This window comes from Mustelus asterias, chromosome 24 (genome assembly GCF_964213995.1).
Source record: "Mustelus asterias chromosome 24, sMusAst1.hap1.1, whole genome shotgun sequence".
Lineage (NCBI taxonomy): Eukaryota > Metazoa > Chordata > Chondrichthyes > Carcharhiniformes > Triakidae > Mustelus > Mustelus asterias.
The window spans coordinates 33364454-33382647 of NC_135824.1; the positions used below are offsets into that span (position 1 = coordinate 33364454).

General features: G+C 44.2%; 1 protein-coding gene and 1 pseudogene across 1 annotated transcript in view; one reads left to right on the forward strand and one right to left on the reverse strand.

Annotated features, from left to right (window-relative positions):
• Positions 1 to 18194, forward strand: part of adamtsl3 (ADAMTS-like 3) — a 605457-nt gene that overhangs the window by 452070 nt on the left and 135193 nt on the right. Inside the window, exons 13-16 of the mRNA XM_078241545.1 lie at positions 7060 to 7264; positions 9391 to 9538; positions 11626 to 11710; positions 16389 to 16687. Of these exons, the coding sequence (XP_078097671.1) occupies positions 7060 to 7264; positions 9391 to 9538; positions 11626 to 11710; positions 16389 to 16687 (737 nt within the window). The remainder of the gene's footprint in view (positions 1 to 7059; positions 7265 to 9390; positions 9539 to 11625; positions 11711 to 16388; positions 16688 to 18194) is intronic.
• On the reverse strand, positions 3430 to 3557 carry LOC144511520 (5S ribosomal RNA; annotated as a pseudogene).

Sequence of the window (18194 nt, forward strand, 5' to 3'; positions counted from 1 at the left end):
TATGGGGATATGCTATGCAAGTGAAGGATTAGCAGAAGTCAATTTTTCATCGAATGAGAAAGGGCAAAAAGCCAGGATTTAATTGGCAAATATGTCTGTCAATGAACGATGTGAAAAATCTCTTGTTCCTGATTTGCTGTATTTGACTATAACTGCTGAGCTGTTTCTCTGTAACTTCAGAATCACTCCAGCCATTTCGATGGAGGGAGGGGGAGTTCTCCTTGTGCACAAGTAATTAAAGACCTTGCATTGGATGCATGGTGTCCAGCGCTGTTTGTGTTAAGAGTCAACTGAGTGTGCCTAAAGTTCCTGGTACCCAAAGAACTCTGACACCACACCTGGAATATTGTGTGCAGTTTTGGTCTCCTTAACCAAGAAAAGATATACTTGTCATTGAGGGAGTGCAGTTAAGTTTCACCAGACAGATTTCTGGGATGGCAGGGTTGTCGTATGAGGCAAGATTGGGTTGCCGGGGCTTGTAATCACTGGAATTTTGAAGAATGAGAGGGGATCTCATTGAAACATGAGGCTCTGACAGGGCTGGACAGACTGGATGCAGGGAGGTTGTTTCTTCTAGCTGGGGAGCAGGGGTCAAAGTCTCAGGCTATGGGGTAGGGCATTTAGGCTGGGATGAGGAGAAACGTTTTCACTCGGGGTGGTGAACCTGTGGAATTCTCTACCAAATAAGGCAGTGGAGGAAAAGTCACTGAATATAATTAAGGAAGAAATGGAGAGTTTCTAGTCTCTAAAAGTGTAAAGGGGTGTGAGAAGAGCGCAGGAGTATGGTATTGAGATAAAGAATCAACCAGGATCATATTAGAAATAGAAACATAGAAAAACTACAGCACAAAACAGGCCCTTCGGCCCCACATATCCCTACCTTTTAGGCCTACCTATAACCCTCCATCCTATTAAGTCCCATGTACTCATCCAGGAGTCTCTTAAAAGACCCTATTGAGTTTGCCTCCACCACCACTGATGGCAGCCGATTCCACTCGCCCACCACCCTCTGTGTGAAAAACTTCCCCCTAACATTTCCCCTGTACCTACCCCCCAGCACCTTAAACCTGTGTCCTCTCGTAGCAGCCATTTCCACCCTGGGAAAAAGCCTCTGTGAGTCCACCCGATCTATGCCTCTCAACATCTTATACACCTCTATTAGGTCTCCTCTCATCCTACGTCTCTCCAAGGAGAAAAGACCGAGCTCCCTCAGCCTATCCTCATAAGGCATGCCACTCAATCCAGGCAACATCCTTGTAAATCTCCTCTGCACCCTTTCAATCTTTTCCACATCCTTGCTGTAATGAGGCGACCAGAACTGAGCACAGTACTCCAAGTGGGGTCTGACGAGGGTCTTATATAGCTGCATCATTATCCCCGGACTCCTAAACTCAATCCCTCGATTGATAAAGGCCAGCACACCATACGCCTTCTTAACCACCTCCTCCACCTGCGGAGGAGGTGGATGGTGGAGCAGACTCGAAGGGCTGAATGCTTTAATGTTTATACTTCTATGGCAGGCAGTAAGAGCAGGAAAGATTCCTACTCAGCCATTTGAAGGAAAGGACATTGACCATCGCGACTCAGCTCCAGGTGACAAAATGCACATTAAAGTGCCACAGCCAGTTGAACCCCTTTTCGGCAAAGGCGGGATGGGGTGGGGGAATTGGCTCAATTGGCTAGATGGCTGTGGATCAGATTGGTGTCAACAACATCCCTGTTCTGTTTAGGTGGATTCGGGACCTTCCTCTTTGCCTTACCGGTGATGGAGGTCATGGCGCTGTGACCTGTATCTGAGCAAAGGACTGAAGATGATTTCCCATCTCCTCCGCGTTGGGATAACCCCAAGAGCGTTTCATTACTGTACTTAAATCTCCAATCCTGTTCAGAATGGATTGACTTAATCCCACACCAAAATCCCTTGGAACAAGTATTGACTTTTCTATGATCCATTTTTTCCCAAATAAAACGTCAGCAAAAAATGACTGAAACATTGACAGTGATTTCATGCTTGATTTTATCACCCTCCTTTGGGATTTTAGCTTTAAACATCGCCCAAGTATTGATCTGGCATTTTAATTGATGCTGGTTAGGTCATGATTGCAAAATAAAATGTAACTCTGGTGGGAACCAATCCGCTAGTTTGTGCAAATAAGTGTATCAGTGGATTCAATGTACAAAGGAAACAATTGTTCTATATTGCCTAAAAGATGCAAGTTAAAGGTCCATAATCCATAGAATTCTAAGTGGGAAAGAATTAGTGACATCGAAAAAAGGCTTTCTAATAAAAAGCATGCCGCATATCCTCTGAAAATTACCTTGAGCAATTTTATAATACCGATTGCATGATTTCTTGGATCAGATTATTTCCTCAGCTATTAAAACTAAGGTGTTAACCTGCTTATTTTGCAGACAGGAATTTGGCGCAAATGGGTTTGGATATTTCTCAATGCAAGTGTGGTCTCTGTTCATTTATAAGTGAGCGTACTCTAAGCTTGCTCAGAAGAAATAAAGGCTTTTGACCTCCGGATATTCCAGAGTGTTTTACAGCTAATGAAGTGATCTTTTTGAAGTGTAGTCCCTGTTATAATGTAAAAAACATGGCAACCAATTGGTACAGTGAGGTCGTACAAACAGCAATATCTTCATTGACCAGTAATTAGTTTGTTGGTGGTGAGGAGGATTTTGCAGCCATCAGATGGAGGAATTTCAGTCCACAATTTTGGAACCATTATGTGTGAAGCGAAGAATCACTTTCTTTAAAGAGAAATCTAACTTCTCTGCTCTCAAAAGGCTATTTGTTAACGATAGCAAGTGGGACACGGCAATCTGGAACACAGGTTTTATAAGCACTGCTATCAGTATCACTATGATTGGCTTACAGACGGATATGATTATGTTAGTTTTCCCTGACTGTGAAGTTCTGATTCCAGATGTTCCTTGGCATCCCAAGTAGTGTCCAAACAGAAAACTAACCAGAAACATGCCCCACAGTGGCTGACACATTCAAGTGGCAGCAGTTCTGCAGCTGAAACTCAAACCATCTGGTTACTGAGGCAGCTGCTCTGTTACCCATTTATCTGATTGCTTTAACCAATATTAGAGTCAAAGATTCCTATAGTGCAGAAGGAGGCCATTTGGCCCATCGAGTCTACACTAATCACAATCCCAACCAAACTCTATTCCCCCCATAACACCATGCATTTACCCTAGCTTGTCCCCCTGACGCTAAGGGGCAATTTAGCATGGCCAGTCCACCTAACCCGCACATCTTTGGACTGGGAGGAAACCAGAGCACCCGGAGGAAACCCACACAGACACGGGGAGAATGTGCAAACTCCGCACAGACAGTTACCCAAGCTGGGAATCGAACCTGGGTCGCTAGCGTTGTGAGGCAGCAGTGCTAACCACTGTGCCACCGTGCCACCAAGCCTACTGCACCTGGTACTCCCAGGCGGTCTCCCATCCAAGTACTAACCAGACCTCAGCCTGCTTAGCCTGCTTAGCTTCCGAGATCAGATGAGGTTGGGCGTTTTCAGACTAGTATGGCTGTTGGCATTCACCCTCATTATCACAAGTTAGGGATATTTCAGATATCCCCAATAATTCCTTGCTAGTTTTGTACTATGCTCCATAGGTAGAAATCAATTGTAAATAAGTAAGATCTGTTACATCATTGATGGTGGCGTACCGGTCATGTGACTGGACTAATCATCTGGAGTCTCAGGCCAGTGCTCTGGGGGACACAGGTTCAAGTCCCACTGTGGCAGCCAGCAGAATTTAAATTCTATTGATTGAATCTGGAATGTAAAGCTAGTCTCAGTAATGGCGACCATGAAACTATCATCGATTGTCATAAAAATCCATCTGGTTCATTAAAATCCCATCTGGTTCACGAATGTCCTTTAGGGAAGGAAATCTGCCATCCTTACCCAGTCTGGCCGACAATGTGACTCCAGACCCACAGCAAGCCACGCAGTTCAAGGGCTATTATAATTGGGCAACAAATGCTGGTCTTGTCAGAGAAGTCCACATCCCATCAGAGAATACATTGTAAATATATGCTACTTTCGGCCTCGTACTGTAATTCTGATAGAAGCATTTAACCTGATAGAGGTTAGAAGACATACACTTATAAATAATGAAACAGAAATCTATTTTGATCAGATTAAATGCTTCTCCTTAATTATTATAGTTACTGACACTTGAGGTTCGGTTCATTTGGTTCATTCTTAGCCATAAATGGACTTTCCTTCCCACCATCCAGGGCCCCAGGTACTCCTTCCAGGATGTGTTCGCTGTCGTGTTGCAGTCGTCCCTAACTTGGGAAAACCAAATGCCTAGAGGGGGATTGCTTTGCTGCACGCCTCCATTCAGCCCGCAAGTGCGCCCCCCGAGCTTTGATACAGTTCGGCCCGATCGTTCTATCCCATCTCTGTCTCCTTCAGTGTTCCAATGAAACTCAATGGAAGCTTGAGGAACAGTACCTCATCATTTAATCAGGAACTTTGCATCTTTTTGAGTGCCACATTAATTTCAACAATTTCAGATCACAGCCGATGCCTCTGATCTTTCAGAAAATGGCGGTGATTATGTAATTGCCAATCACACTCCTCTCGGCCCACCTTCTGTTCCTTTACTTGTTCCATCACCATCTCCTTTTATCTGTCACAATCATCTTTGCTTTTCCACCCAATCATAGATCTTCCTTTCCTTTATTCCCATCCCCTGCCTCTGAGCATGCTGTTTGACGTGTCACACTTCCCAAGTTTGATGAAGGGCGATCAGCCTAAAACATTAACTCCGTTCCTCTCTCCACACACGCTGCCTGGCCACCCGAGTATTTTATGAATATATTTCAAATCGAAAGCACTCGATGTTATCTTGCTTTTGTATTCGAGACTGTTAGAGGCTGATAATATTTTTAAAGAAATCCCTACAGTGCCAACAGAAAGAAACCAATGGACAGGATTTCATTTTTTAAAACATCTACTGGAACAAACTAAAATCAGCATAAATCGAACATTAATAAACAAGCAACTCGATAAATCAACCTAAACAGAAAGGTATATTTTGTGTTAACTAACACTACTGAAATATGCCTTACAAAACAATCTTACTCAATGCCACATTTCTGGCAAAGCACTTGCAAAGTCACTCCCAACTCTTCAGCAAAGCTTCATGGAATAGAATCCCTACAGTGAAGGAGGCCATTCAGCCCATCATGTCTACATCGACTCTCTGGCAGAGCATCCTGTCCAGGCCCCATAATCCCACACATTGACCCCACCAATCCCCCTAACCTACACATCTTCGGACACTAAGGCACAATCTCGCATGGCCAATCCATCCATTCTGCACATCTTTTGGACTGCAGGAGGAAACCGGAGCACCTGGAGGAAACGGGGAGAACATGCAAACCCCACACAGTGACCTGAGGCCGGAATTGAACCTGGTCCCTGATGCTATGAGGCAACAATGCTAACCACTGTGTCACCGTGTCGCCCTTCTCCCCTTGCCATGCCAGATCAAAACTTGGTGTCCTTCAACACTCGTTTTACTTTACCTGGATTTTCCAGATCGCATTATCATCAGCAGGGAATACGCGGACAAATCCTCGTTCTCCAAATCCTTCGTTCTGTTCCCTTTTGAACTAAAAGTCAGAAATTGGATCCTGCAAAGCATCCTGCTTACTTTTTAAGACAATCAGTTTTGCCCAGCTCCTCCACAGCAGCAACTTTGGAGAGATCAGGACTGCCGGGTGGGGGGGGTAAATTGAGGTGGGCCGGAGGGGGGGAGGGTGTGGAGGGTGGTGTGAGGCTGTCCCGGACATGTTGGAGGAGCCAGCGATTGGGTGGTGGGGGGATCGTTGGGGCAGCAATGCAGCGCTGACAGATTGACACATGCGCAGTGGCCCGCTCAGCGTTGTGCTGTCCAGCAGGTATAGGCCCTACCCACTGATTTTAATGGTATTCACGCCAGGGCACTCTGCAGTGCACAGAGTGTGGGAGATTCATTTTGAAAATCCTGCTGAAAAAAACCAGTGGGATTTACTCCAGTTTTTACATGAATTTGACACTTAGAATTTTTTTGGGAGAATCCCACCCCAGACTTTCAAATGGTCCTGTCATATATTAAGCTGATCTTTCTCTTCACCCTACCTGTAACTGCAACAATGTATTCTGCACCCTATTCTTTCCTTCTCCCTTTTGTACTCCATGAACAGTATGCTTTGTCTGTATAGTGTACAAGACACAATATTTTTTACTGGATCCCAATACATGTGACAATAATAAATCAAATCAAATAGTGGGGGAGTCCAGTTTGAGGATAAGGCGTAAACTTTTTAGAACTGAGATGAGGAGAAATTTCTTCATCCAGAGAGTGGTGAATTGTGTGGAATTCAATACCATAGAAAGTAGTTGAGGCCAAAATGTTGTCTGATTTCAAGAAGAAATTAGATATAGCTCTTGGGCTAAAGAGATCAAAGGATAAGGAGGATAGGGGGGATCAGGGTATTGAATTTGATGATCAGCAATGATCAAAATGAATGGCAGAGCAGGCTCGAAGGGCCAAATGGCCAACTCCTGCTTCTAGTTGCTATGTTTCTGCTTCTAGTTTCTAAATGACCCATCAAGTCAATCATAGCAATGCATGTGAATTGAGCACAGGAGGATTTTGGCAGTGGGAGTTGTGGAGTTTGGAAGCATTCTTATCTCAGTCTTGTATATAGTGATTTTCCCCCAAATAAACTCCTGCTGGTTTATCTGCCTTGTTGGTTATGTAAATAACAAAACAACTTTTTATGAGTTGGTAGATTTACAAGTATTTTCACTGTGAAGCTCATACCTTGAAGTATCAGTAAATGCATTTCCTTAATGAATCTCCTGTAACGTTGCAAAGTGTTCTGCGTTCAGGCTCCCCCAGATTGGCAGTGATCATCAGAAAGATCAGAGATTGTACTCCAGGATTTCTCTCCCAATGAGGCGTATCAGAGAAGATCTTTTAACGCACGCAACTTTAATCTAATGATGTTTATGTTCTGTCTTGTTTTACCAGTTGGGAAAGCAACCCTTGGACTGCATGTTCGGTTTTCTGTGGAGGTGGAATACAAACTCGAAGTGTTCCTTGCGTTGAAGAGAACATGTACGGTGAAATTATTCCAGTGGAGGAGTGGAAGTGCATGTACGCTTTTAAACCTGCAGTAATTCAAAACTGCAACCTTTTTGACTGCCCAAAATGGATTGCCATGGAATGGTCACCAGTAAGAAATATATATATATTTTTTAAGCTCTTTATTATATAATTTTGTTGGTTAATCGGTTATCCCTGTGTAAATTAAATCTGTTAAGAGCTCAGATTATATGCCAGCAAAACCTCACTCTGCCAGTGTTAGAGCTCTCCAATGCTAAAATCTGAGCTGCTATTTTGGAAGACGAAAACTAATTCTTCACCGTTTTGATGAGAATGCTGTAAGAAATGTGTGGCCGAAATATCACATTTTATAATGTTTTCCCAATATTATTGTGGTATACTGGGCGGCACGGTGGCGCAGTGGTTAGCATTGCTGCCTCACAGCGCCAGGGACCCAGGTTCGATTCCCGGCTTGGGTCACTGTCTGCACGGAGTCCGCACGTTCTCCCCGTGTCTGCTTGGGTTTCCACCGGGTGCTCCGGTTTCCTCCCACAGTCTGAAAGACATGCTGGTTAGGTGCATTGGCCAGGCTAAATTCTCCCTCAGTGTACCCGAACAGGTGCCAGAGTGTGGCGACTAGGGGATTTTCACAGTAACTTCATTGCAGTGTTAATGTAAGCCTACTTGTGACACTAATAAATAAACTGTACTGTGTGTGCGTGTGTGTGCACGTGTGCGTGTGTGTGCGCACGTGGGTGGATGTGTGTGTGACCTAATTAATTCGACTGAAGACAGATTGGAAGATTACAAACATCAAAACAGAGTTAGGTGTGAAATCAAATGTTTTGAAATGGAAATTCAGCAGGGCTAAGATGGGAATAGTGAGCAACGTGTGTGGAAATTTGCATTACGAAGATAAGGAAAGTGGCTTGAAGTTAACTATAGTGTTTCGAAAGGAAGATGGAGAGTTGGAGGAGACCGTAAATGCAATAAAGCAAAATATTAAGTTTATGTTTACCCAAAAGGATTGGCTATAAAAATTACAATGAAGGATGTGTAAATTCTGAGAAAAGGAACATCTAAAGGAGGGTTAAAGATGAAAGAGAAAAATCCCAGTTAACGGGAGATGGAAGACTGTATGGTAGTGTGGTTATGAGATCCTGAAGCAGTATATGCTTCAAATAGACCTGTAAACAAACAGCTGGCACCATCCTCAGTGAGAAGTTTTTGGGTGGGATTTTCCAGCAGTGCTTGCCCCAAGACTGGAAATTCCCGCCTGAGGTCAGTGGACCTTTGCATGGTCCACCCCACCCACTGCGATTTCCGTAGCAGGCAGGATGGGAAAATTCCGTCCTTTGTATCAGTGAGATTCTGGAGGCATGTTTTGGTCCCAGTACTGGGAGAAAAGCTTGTGTAAGACTTTCCCTAGAGCAACAGTGAATATGTGGTAAAACAAAAACTGGAAATCTATGAAGACCATTTGCCTAAAAAGGAAGTATATCTCTGAGTTAATTAAGCAGAAATTGTTTTGGGAAATTTTATTTATTCTTGGGATGTGGGCGTCCCTGGCTGGGCCAGAATTTATTGCCCATCCCTGAGGACATTTAAGAGTCAACCACATTGCTGTGGGTCTGGAGTCACATATCGGCCAGATCAGGTAAGGACAGCAGATTTCCTTCCCGAAAGGACATTAGTGAACCAGTTGTTTTTTTACAGCAATGGTTTCATGGTCATCATTAGACTTTTAATTCCAGATTTTTATTTAGTTCAAATTTCCCCATCAGCCATGCCCAGAGCATTACCCTGGGTCTTTGAATTACTAGCCCAGTGACAATACCACGAGCCACAACCTCCCCATTTTGTATATGTTTGTTGAAGTACTGTTAACTGTATAAATGTAATCTTGCATCTAAGTTTCATTTTTTAAAAATTAATGTTTAAATTTAGTTTTTAAAATCTTCACAAGTGGTTTGAAATTCTTTCTCCTGACTTCAGATGCCTCCTCATAAAATACAAATTGCAAATTGTTGTGATAGCTTGTTCAAGTTTCCCTTTGGGCTGCAGGAGAGAGAACAGAATGTGATAACTTAAATTGCTTCATGGCTGATTATAACATATGAAAAAAACATCTATACTAAAATATTATTGCAATGTAAATGAAAGAGAACAAGAGTGTCATTAATTAGATTGTTTTAACAACTGATAAATACTCCTTTTGAACAAGAAGCTGTTAAGAATTTGTGTGTTTCCTTACAGTGCACAGTAACATGTGGACGAGGACTGCGGTACAGAGTTGTGCTATGCATAGACTACCGAGGGCAACATACAGGTGGATGTAACTCTCAGCTCAAACCGCACATCAAGGAGGAGTGCACTGTGCTAATTCCATGTTATAAAACAAAAGGTAATTTTATAACAAAATGCCTCAGTTGCTCTCTGCATGGCAAATCTATTCCTCCACAATCTGCTAAATGAGAGGAATGGTTAAATAAAATAAACTTCGGTACAGTTCTAAAGATCTAATGGCTTTGTCAGTTAAAGCTTGTTGTTCCATGTTAGGTATGTCATATTTTATGGAGCCAGTAGCCGAGGTTGCTAAGAAGTGTAGGCTGGGATTTTCACCTCCCGCACCCCGTGGCGTGTTTTGCGATGGCAGAGGTGGCCAGCCATTGGCTAACGGTGGAATCTTTTGCTCCCACCGCTGTCAATTGTGTTTCCGTGGGTCACCCTCTGCCATCTGGGAACCCGTGGTATGGGGTCACTGCCAGTGGGACTGGAAGATCCCGCTGGCAGGAACGGCCACAAAATTCCACACATTATCCCGTTTAAGCTAAGTTTATTTATTAGTGTCACAAATAGGCTTACATTAACATTGCAATGAAGTTACTGTGTCACCTAGTCCCCTAGTCACCACACTCCGGCACTTATTCAGGTACACTTAACTCATGGCCTTTCGGGAAGGAAATCTGCCATCCTTACCTGGTCTGGCCTACATGTGACTCCAGAGCCACAGTAATGTGGTTGACTCTCAACTGCCCTCGGGCAACTAGAGATGGGTAATAAATGCTGGCCAGCCAGCGACGCCCACGTACCACGAATGAATAAAAAAAAACGGAGGGAGAATTTAGCACAGCCAGTGCACCGAACCAGCTCGTCTTTCGGACTGTGGGAGGAAACCGGAGCACTTGGAGGAAACCCACGCAGACACGGGGCGAACGTGCAGACTCCGCACAGACGGTGACCCGAGCTGGGAATTGAACCTGGGTCCCTGGCGCTGTGAGGCAGCAGTGCTCACCACTGTGTCACCGTGTCGCCCCATATGCAGCAACATCATCTGTAAATATCCAGCCAGCTTCTATCAGCGTGTCGGTGCCACCAAACATTACCTCTCCTCTCCTTTCATTCACTTCCCAATTGCTTTTGTGTTGCCTCAACATTCGCCAGGTGGTAACCATCCAGAACTTGAGTTCTGATGAAGGTTCTTCCAACTGAAATATTAACTCTGTTTCTCTCTCCATGGACGCTCCCTAACCTGCTGAGTGTGTCCATCACCTTCTGTTCTAACTTCATTCGGTCCTCTCCTGTTCATCTCCTCGGGACTTCCTCAGAATTGTCCTACCCTTCAGAAATCCCTTCTGATCCTCTGATTAACTGATAACTGTCCAAGTGCTTCTCTTACCGTGATGTGGAGTTGCCAGCGTTGGACTGGGATAGGCACAGTAAGTAGCCTCACAACACCAGGTTAAAGTCCAACAGGTTTATTTGGTAGCCCGAGCTTTCAGAGTGCCGCTCCTTCATCAGGTGAGTGCAATGATGAAGGAGCGGTGCTCCAAAATCTCGTGCTACCAAATAAACCTGTTGGACTTTAACCTGGTGTTGTGAGGCTACTTACTCTGTCTCTTAGCGTTAGATTCCAGTAACTTCCCAACTATTGATATTGAACTGACGAGTCTAAAGTTCCCTGGTTTCTTCCTCCCTTTTTAAGTGATGGAATGACATTTACAATTCTCTGATCAAAAGGCAGAATTTGTATTATATACGGAAAGCAGGAATTCCTTACGGATGTATTATGTATTTGCTTGAAAATTCTGCAGTGTATTTGCAAAGCCTGCGGTGTCACCTGTACGAATTTCAAAATATATCGCTGCTATCCTACTGAACTGCTTTTAGGATAATTGAAATAAGTTACGATTGATAGAGAGCCCAGATGACTGGTCAAAACATTCACAGAGTTCAGAGTGGGGGGAGAAAGGAGTCTCGGAGCTCCTTATTCTACAGGCAGAGTTGACCCCATGGGAGCAGTAACTTGTTATCCTGGAGAATGGCTCCATGGATTAATTTAAAATGCACAATAACATTTTGAGGACTTCAGTTGGGGAACTAATACGATTAAACCGACAGGAAAGAATTCTTAATTGAATGGTACAATGTAATTATTGTTTTGCATGAGTCTGGGGACTCTTGGTTTTGACATATGCGTGGTATTTCCAGAAAAACTTCCTGTGGAAGCTAAAGTACCCTGGATTAAGCAAGCACAGGAACTGCAGGAACCTAGAGCTGCTTCTGAGGAGCCAACGTGAGTTCACGGGTTTTCATTTTCACATCATGCTTAATGCAGTATTTGTTTAATAGTGAGACAGCGTTGAGAGTCGTAACCAATGCACTTGCGCAGTATGTTTTTAGTGGTCTGCAATTTGTACAATTATACACTGACCTTTTGAGGATTGAACTTCAGGTTGGATTCTCCCATAAGTTTTGCGACCCCATTGGGAGCCCCGCTCTGCAATTACAGGCAATGTGCCCATCGGGCACAATCATTCTGGAGGCACCCCCCCCACGCTCACCATCTTGTTGAGAGTGGCAGATTGGCTGTCAACGTTGTTGACCCAATCAGAGAAGCAGCAGCTCTGGAGCCATGGCAACTCCATCAGGAGAGATCAGAGCTACTGAGATGGGTTGGTAACTCCTCAATGTGGAGGCACCCTCAGAGGCGTGTATTTAAAGTTAACATTGCCAGGGAGAAGCTTCAGGCTCCCTCGAAGCAGAGGGCTAACTGTTTCCAGGTGCATCGGTCAGGCTGGAGTGTGACATTTCCTGCTGGGAGATGCCCCTTTGAGGCTTGTGCTTCCTTAATGCCCTCCTCCCAACCCCCAGCCCCAGCTGACCTCCTCTAAGGAAATAGCCTCTGAAGGCAGCTGGTGGTCTCCCAGTGGCATAGTGGTTAACACTGCTGCTTCACAGCGTCGGGGACCCGGGTTCGATTCCTGGCTTGGGCCACTGTGCGGAGTTTCTCCCCATGTCTGCGTGGGTTTCCTCCGGGTGCTCTGGTTTCCTCCCAGTCTGAAAGACGTAATGTTTAGGTGCATTGGCCATGCTAAATTCTCCCTCAGTGTACCCGAACAGGTGCCGGAGTGTGGCGACTAGGGGATTTTCACAGTAACTTAATTGCAGTGTTAATGTAAGCCTATTTGTGACACTAATAAATAAACTCTAAAAAACACTGCCAGTGGCAAAATATTGGCACATCCATAAAGTTGGATCCAATTGGGCTTATAGTCAGTTTCTTTCATTGTGCAGGCAGCCAATCTGGGCGCCCTGCCTGCCAATAGGAAACTTCATTAATGGCAGGAATGCATCGAGAAGCTTCCTCATGCAGTTTTCCACCATTTTCCCATTCCCCCACCTCCAAGTCCACCATCACAGGGCCAGAAAAACACAGTCCATCATTTCTGCTTTTTCTCATGTGGTACATAGAGAACTTCGGACAATCCATTTAGTTTTACTTTCGAGTACATGTTTATTGATGAGGGATGGTTCTGAGTCAGGTGATCTCAGAAAACTCTGGCCATGTTTTGATGTACTGCTTCTGAAATGCTGTTCCTCATCAAGCTTCCAATATTGTTTATTGTTCTGTATTCAGCTGAAATATGCATTGTTCAAATCCTGCAAAGAACTTCACTGTTTCGTTAGAAATTTCATTCCGAAATGTGCAGAAATTTACCCTGACCTTTAGTGGACATCACAGTCGAAGATTTCAAAGAGTGACTGCAGCCAGTTTGTGCATTTGTAATTAGAATGTCAAATGGGCTCTGCGGACATTTATGTAGACTTGAATTCCACTTTCTATACCTTGTCTGACATTGAATTGAACATTCTAACTGACACTTCCTGGTTTAGACTCTGCGTTGCTCACTAATGGTTCTGCAATCTGATTAACACACGGGGGCGGACTTTGCCTCCCGCGTTCGCCCCAAGGTTGGAAATTCCCACCCGAGGTCAATGGACCTTTGCGCGGTCTGCCCCCACCCGCTGTGATTCCCGTGGCGGGTGAGATGGGAAAATTCCACCCATGATTGCTTCTCTTGTTCACATGCGTGCTCTATCCAGGGCGCTGTTCTTTCTCGATAGTTAGCTGAGATGATCTTCTGGACCAAAGGCCTATAATAGGTCTGTGCAGGTGCAAGTGTAGCAAACAGCTGTCTCAGTTCAGACGGTGTTGAAGTGGAAACTTTCCTGCTTCCTGACTGTGATAGACTCGAACAAAATTCGTTCCGACAATACAACTATTTATTTACGACAGACTGCATGCAGTTTTGGCTGAAACTTGGGTTCAGAGAGCAGTTATTACAACTTGCTAATTCCTCCTCAAGTCCGCAATTACAGAGAAACAGTTCAGTATTTATACATAATCATTATCAGTTTTCGTGACCAGAGCATATTCAGGAATTCAATTAGTAATAGAATCGTGAGCAGTATCATTAATCAGGTTTTAACTTGCTGACCTCCCAGAACTCGTTGTCTCATTATTCATACCCTTATCTTGTCCTTTGATGAACCAGAAGAAGGTCGGTGACTCCTTCCTCCCTGACCTTATCTTGTTTTATTGACTCATACAGCCTTATTAACTCTTACAGGGGTCTGGCGTTTTGAAATAGCTTTGGTCAGCCGTTCTTTATATTGTCACAAATAGTTGACCAATTTTCCCATCATGCCCTTACTTAGTTCGTACAACTTCACAACAGGAGGGATAGTTTAATAGCTAGGGAGCTGAACCAATATATGAATTGACAATTGTTTGGGCAACCTTTTTTGCTTCTCAGTGTAAAGCATGCCTTTCAACATGTTCTTACCATTTGGCCCCAGTGTTGTGACAATTATTTCTCAGGCCAGTCACAACATAGCCAGTTTCAAGGACTTGCTCCAGACTTCACTAATAGGCCTCCCATATTTGCGCACCCCAATCCCAATACAAGGTCCGAACAGTACACCGTCCCTGCCGTGCAGCAAGTAAGGATTCATAGAGGAAAATTGGGCCCATTGCTTTCAATCTTTAAAGTATGAAAATGTTTTCTAAATGTCTGCTAACAATAGTTATTCCAGGCAATTGGCACGGAACTATGCATCGCATCGTAACTCCCGTGGGAAATCATGTCTGTAATGTAGAAATGACATGCAGTTCAGTAGCATAGCCATTCCATCATCTAGCGATCTTGTGGTGAATATGCTTTAATGTGCCAGTGAAACTTCACCATACATCAAAGTAAGTTAAATATTAAGAACAGCCATTGACTGATTTAAGGAAAGTCATAATGAATAAGACTGAGTGATGCTAATAAGAGTTGAGCTTTAGAAGTAACAAGAACGCATTCCTGAGAATTCTGGTGGTCTGTTTTTAAACACAGCGGAGCTAATCCAAATCCATTAGTCAAAATTGTGAACATTTACATTACAGAACAATGATGGTGTTTAACTTTCAGAAGTTACATTTCATATTCCATTGTCCCAGTCCTGATGGATGGCCTTAAAAAGAATGTTGCACAACTGCGTACAAACAAATGCAGGAAAGATACTTTACTCAGCAAGGAGTGTAGTGGAACGCAGTGAAAATGTGTTGTGACCCTCATTCTGCTGGATGGTCCCTTTCCCAAAATTAAATTTTGCTTTGTGCTTAATTCGGTAGCACGGTGGCACAGTGGTTAGCACTGCTGCCTCACAGCACCAAGGACCCGGATTCAATTCCGGCCTCAGGCCACTGTCCATGTGGAGTTTGCACTTTCTCCCCGTGTCTGTGTGGGCTTCCTCCAGGTGCTCTGGTTTCCTCCCACAGTCCAAAGGTGTGCGGGATAGGTTGATTGGCCATGTTAAATTGACCCTCGTGTCAGGGGGATTAGCAGGGTAAATATGTGGGGTTATGGGAATAGTGTCTGTGTGGGATTGTGGTCGGTGCAGACTCGATAGGCGGAATGGCCTCCTTTTGCACTGTAGGGATTCTGTGACTTCTATGACTCCAGTAGTTCCAACAATCCAGTGATGAGTCTGTGGTGCTGCATATTGTCAGTGGAAGTGGGGTCAGTACAGGGGAACAGGACTGTACAGTTACAAACATGTCTGAATCTAGTTCAAAGCTAAAATGACAAGAGGCATCCTGTGAGTCCAGAGCGAGAAACTGTGTCTCCTTAAGCAAACTGATTAATGAACCCTTAAAGAGTAGCATTGAATCTGAACCAGAAGTGAATTCAATAATAAATTAATGAGAGGGAAAGAAAGACTGGATTAACCGAGAAGGATAAAAGACACAAGTTTGATAAATGTTTGAAAAATATGTTTTCTTCTTTAAACAAAGTTTGAATCTCTAACAATAACAATGGCTGATTGGCCATTACAGGCAATTGGCACTGAACTATCCATCGCATCGTAACTCCCATGGGAGTTGTCCCATGATAAATTGCCCCTTAGTGTCAGGGGGATTAGCAGAGTAAATACATGGGGTTGCAGGGATAGGAGCTGGGTGGGATTGTTGTTGGTGCAGGCTTGATGGGCCAAATGGCCTCCTACTGCACTGTAGGGATTCTATGAATAACTAAAAGCTGAAAGAGCGAGATTCCACAATTGTAAAAGCGAATTTTCCGTGCCAAAGAAGTTGTTTCACATTTTAGGACTTGCCGTGTTATTAAAAGAGACTGAAATGGACAAACCATAACTTTCTGTGGCAATCTTAGTCCCTATTTATGAAATCAGAACATAGACTTCACACCATTCAATGGGAAACCACACATTTCCATGCAGATTTTGGATGAGACGGTATCTCAGATACCAAATTCTTTTTTCTAAGTCTAACTGCGCACGTCCACAGAAGTTGTTGTCTGGTTTATACATAAATAACAGTGAGGGCTGTATGAGGTGAGGTGGAGGGGCTGTAGAGTTTAATATTGCAAACGGACAGTAATGTTGCTTATTTTCTTGCTTCTTCACAGATTCATTCCTGAGCCCTGGTCGCAATGCAGTACTTCATGTGGAGTTGGCAAACAAGTACGAGTAGTCAAGTGCCGTGTTCTGCTTTCATTTTCTCAAACAGTGGAGGAGCTGCCAGATGAGGAATGTGAAGAGGATAAGCCACCCGCTGAGCAAACTTGTTTCTTGGCACCGTGTGATGGGGCGACTGCAATGTATGAATCAGAGGTGATTTACCATGATTGGGATGCCAATGAGATGGAAGAGCAATTTGATTGGGAATATGAAGGTTTCACCCCATGCTCAGCTTCATGTTTAAGAGGTATTCTTTTCATAACTTCAAAGATTGCACTGTTGAGCTTCTTGACTCTGGTTGGTCCCAAAACTAAGCTAAACAACACTACTGCACAATCATTTTTTCTTTCTATTACTTTAGCAGACCCAAATTAATGTCAGCAAGGTGTTTGATTACAGGAAGCATCCCAATGCAGGCCAAACTCTACACCTATAGGTTTGCAGGAATGGTCACAATGCAGTGACTAGGAACCTTAGTCCCACCCACTTTTCTTCTCATAGAATCATCAACTGGTTACAGCACAGAATGAGGCCATTTGGCCTATCATGTACATGCTGGCCTTCTGAAGGAGAAATTCACATGTGCCACACCCCTGCCTTTTTTCCCCCATAGCCCTACAAATGTTTCCTTTTCAAATAAGAATCCAATTCCCTTTGGAAAGCTTCAATGAATGTGCCTCCAGCACACTCTCAAGCGATGCAATCCAGACCCGTGCCACTCGCTGTGTGAAGAGATTTTTCCTCATGTTGCCATTGTTTCTTTTGCCAATTATCTTAAATTTGTGCTCTCTTATCCACCAACGGGAACAGTTTCCCTCTATCCACTCAGTCCAGAACCCTCATGATTTTGATTACCTCTACCAAAAGTCCTGTCAACCTTCTCTCCTCCAAAGAGAACAGTCCCCATTTCGTCACTCTTTCTACATTAGCTGAAACACTCTCTCCGATGACTTCACATCTTTCCTAAGCGTGCTCTCCAGAATTGGATGTGATACTTCAGTTGAGGATGAACCAGTATTTCGTACAAGTTTAAGGTAGCTTTCTTGATTTTGTAGTCAATGCTCCTATTGATAAAGTCCAGGATGTCTGTCATGTACTTTATTAACCATTCTCTCAACCTGTCCTGGCACCTTCAATGAATCATTCACTTATATACCCAGGTCCCTCGTCACCGACACTCCTTTTACAATTCTACCCTTTGATATTGTCTCTCCACATTCCTTCTATCAGAATCATAGAAATCATAGAAACCCTACAGTGCAGAAGGAGGCCATTCGGCCCATCGAGTCTGCACCGACCACAATCCCACCCCACATATTTACCCTCTAACCTACGCATCCCAGGACTCTAAGGGGCAATTTTTAACCTGGCCAATCAACCTAACCCGCACATCTTTGGACTGTGGGAGGAAACCGGAGCACCCGGAGGAAACCCACGCAGACACGAGGAGAATGTGCAAACTCCACACAGACAGTGACCCGAGCCGGGAATCGAACCCGGGACCCTGGAGCTGTGAAGCAGCAGTGCTAACCACTGTGCTACCGTGCCGCCCATGTGAGGGGAGTGCTGCTTAAAGTGGTAATTTGAGCACAATGACGTGTAGCCACCAAATTCCTCACCAACTTAGGACAAAACTCAGGGGGCAGCACAGTGGTTAGCACTGCGGCTTCACAGCGCCAGGGACCCGGGTTCGATTCCCGGCTTGGGTCACTGTCTGTGTGGAGTTTGCACGTTATCCCCGTGTCTGCATGGGT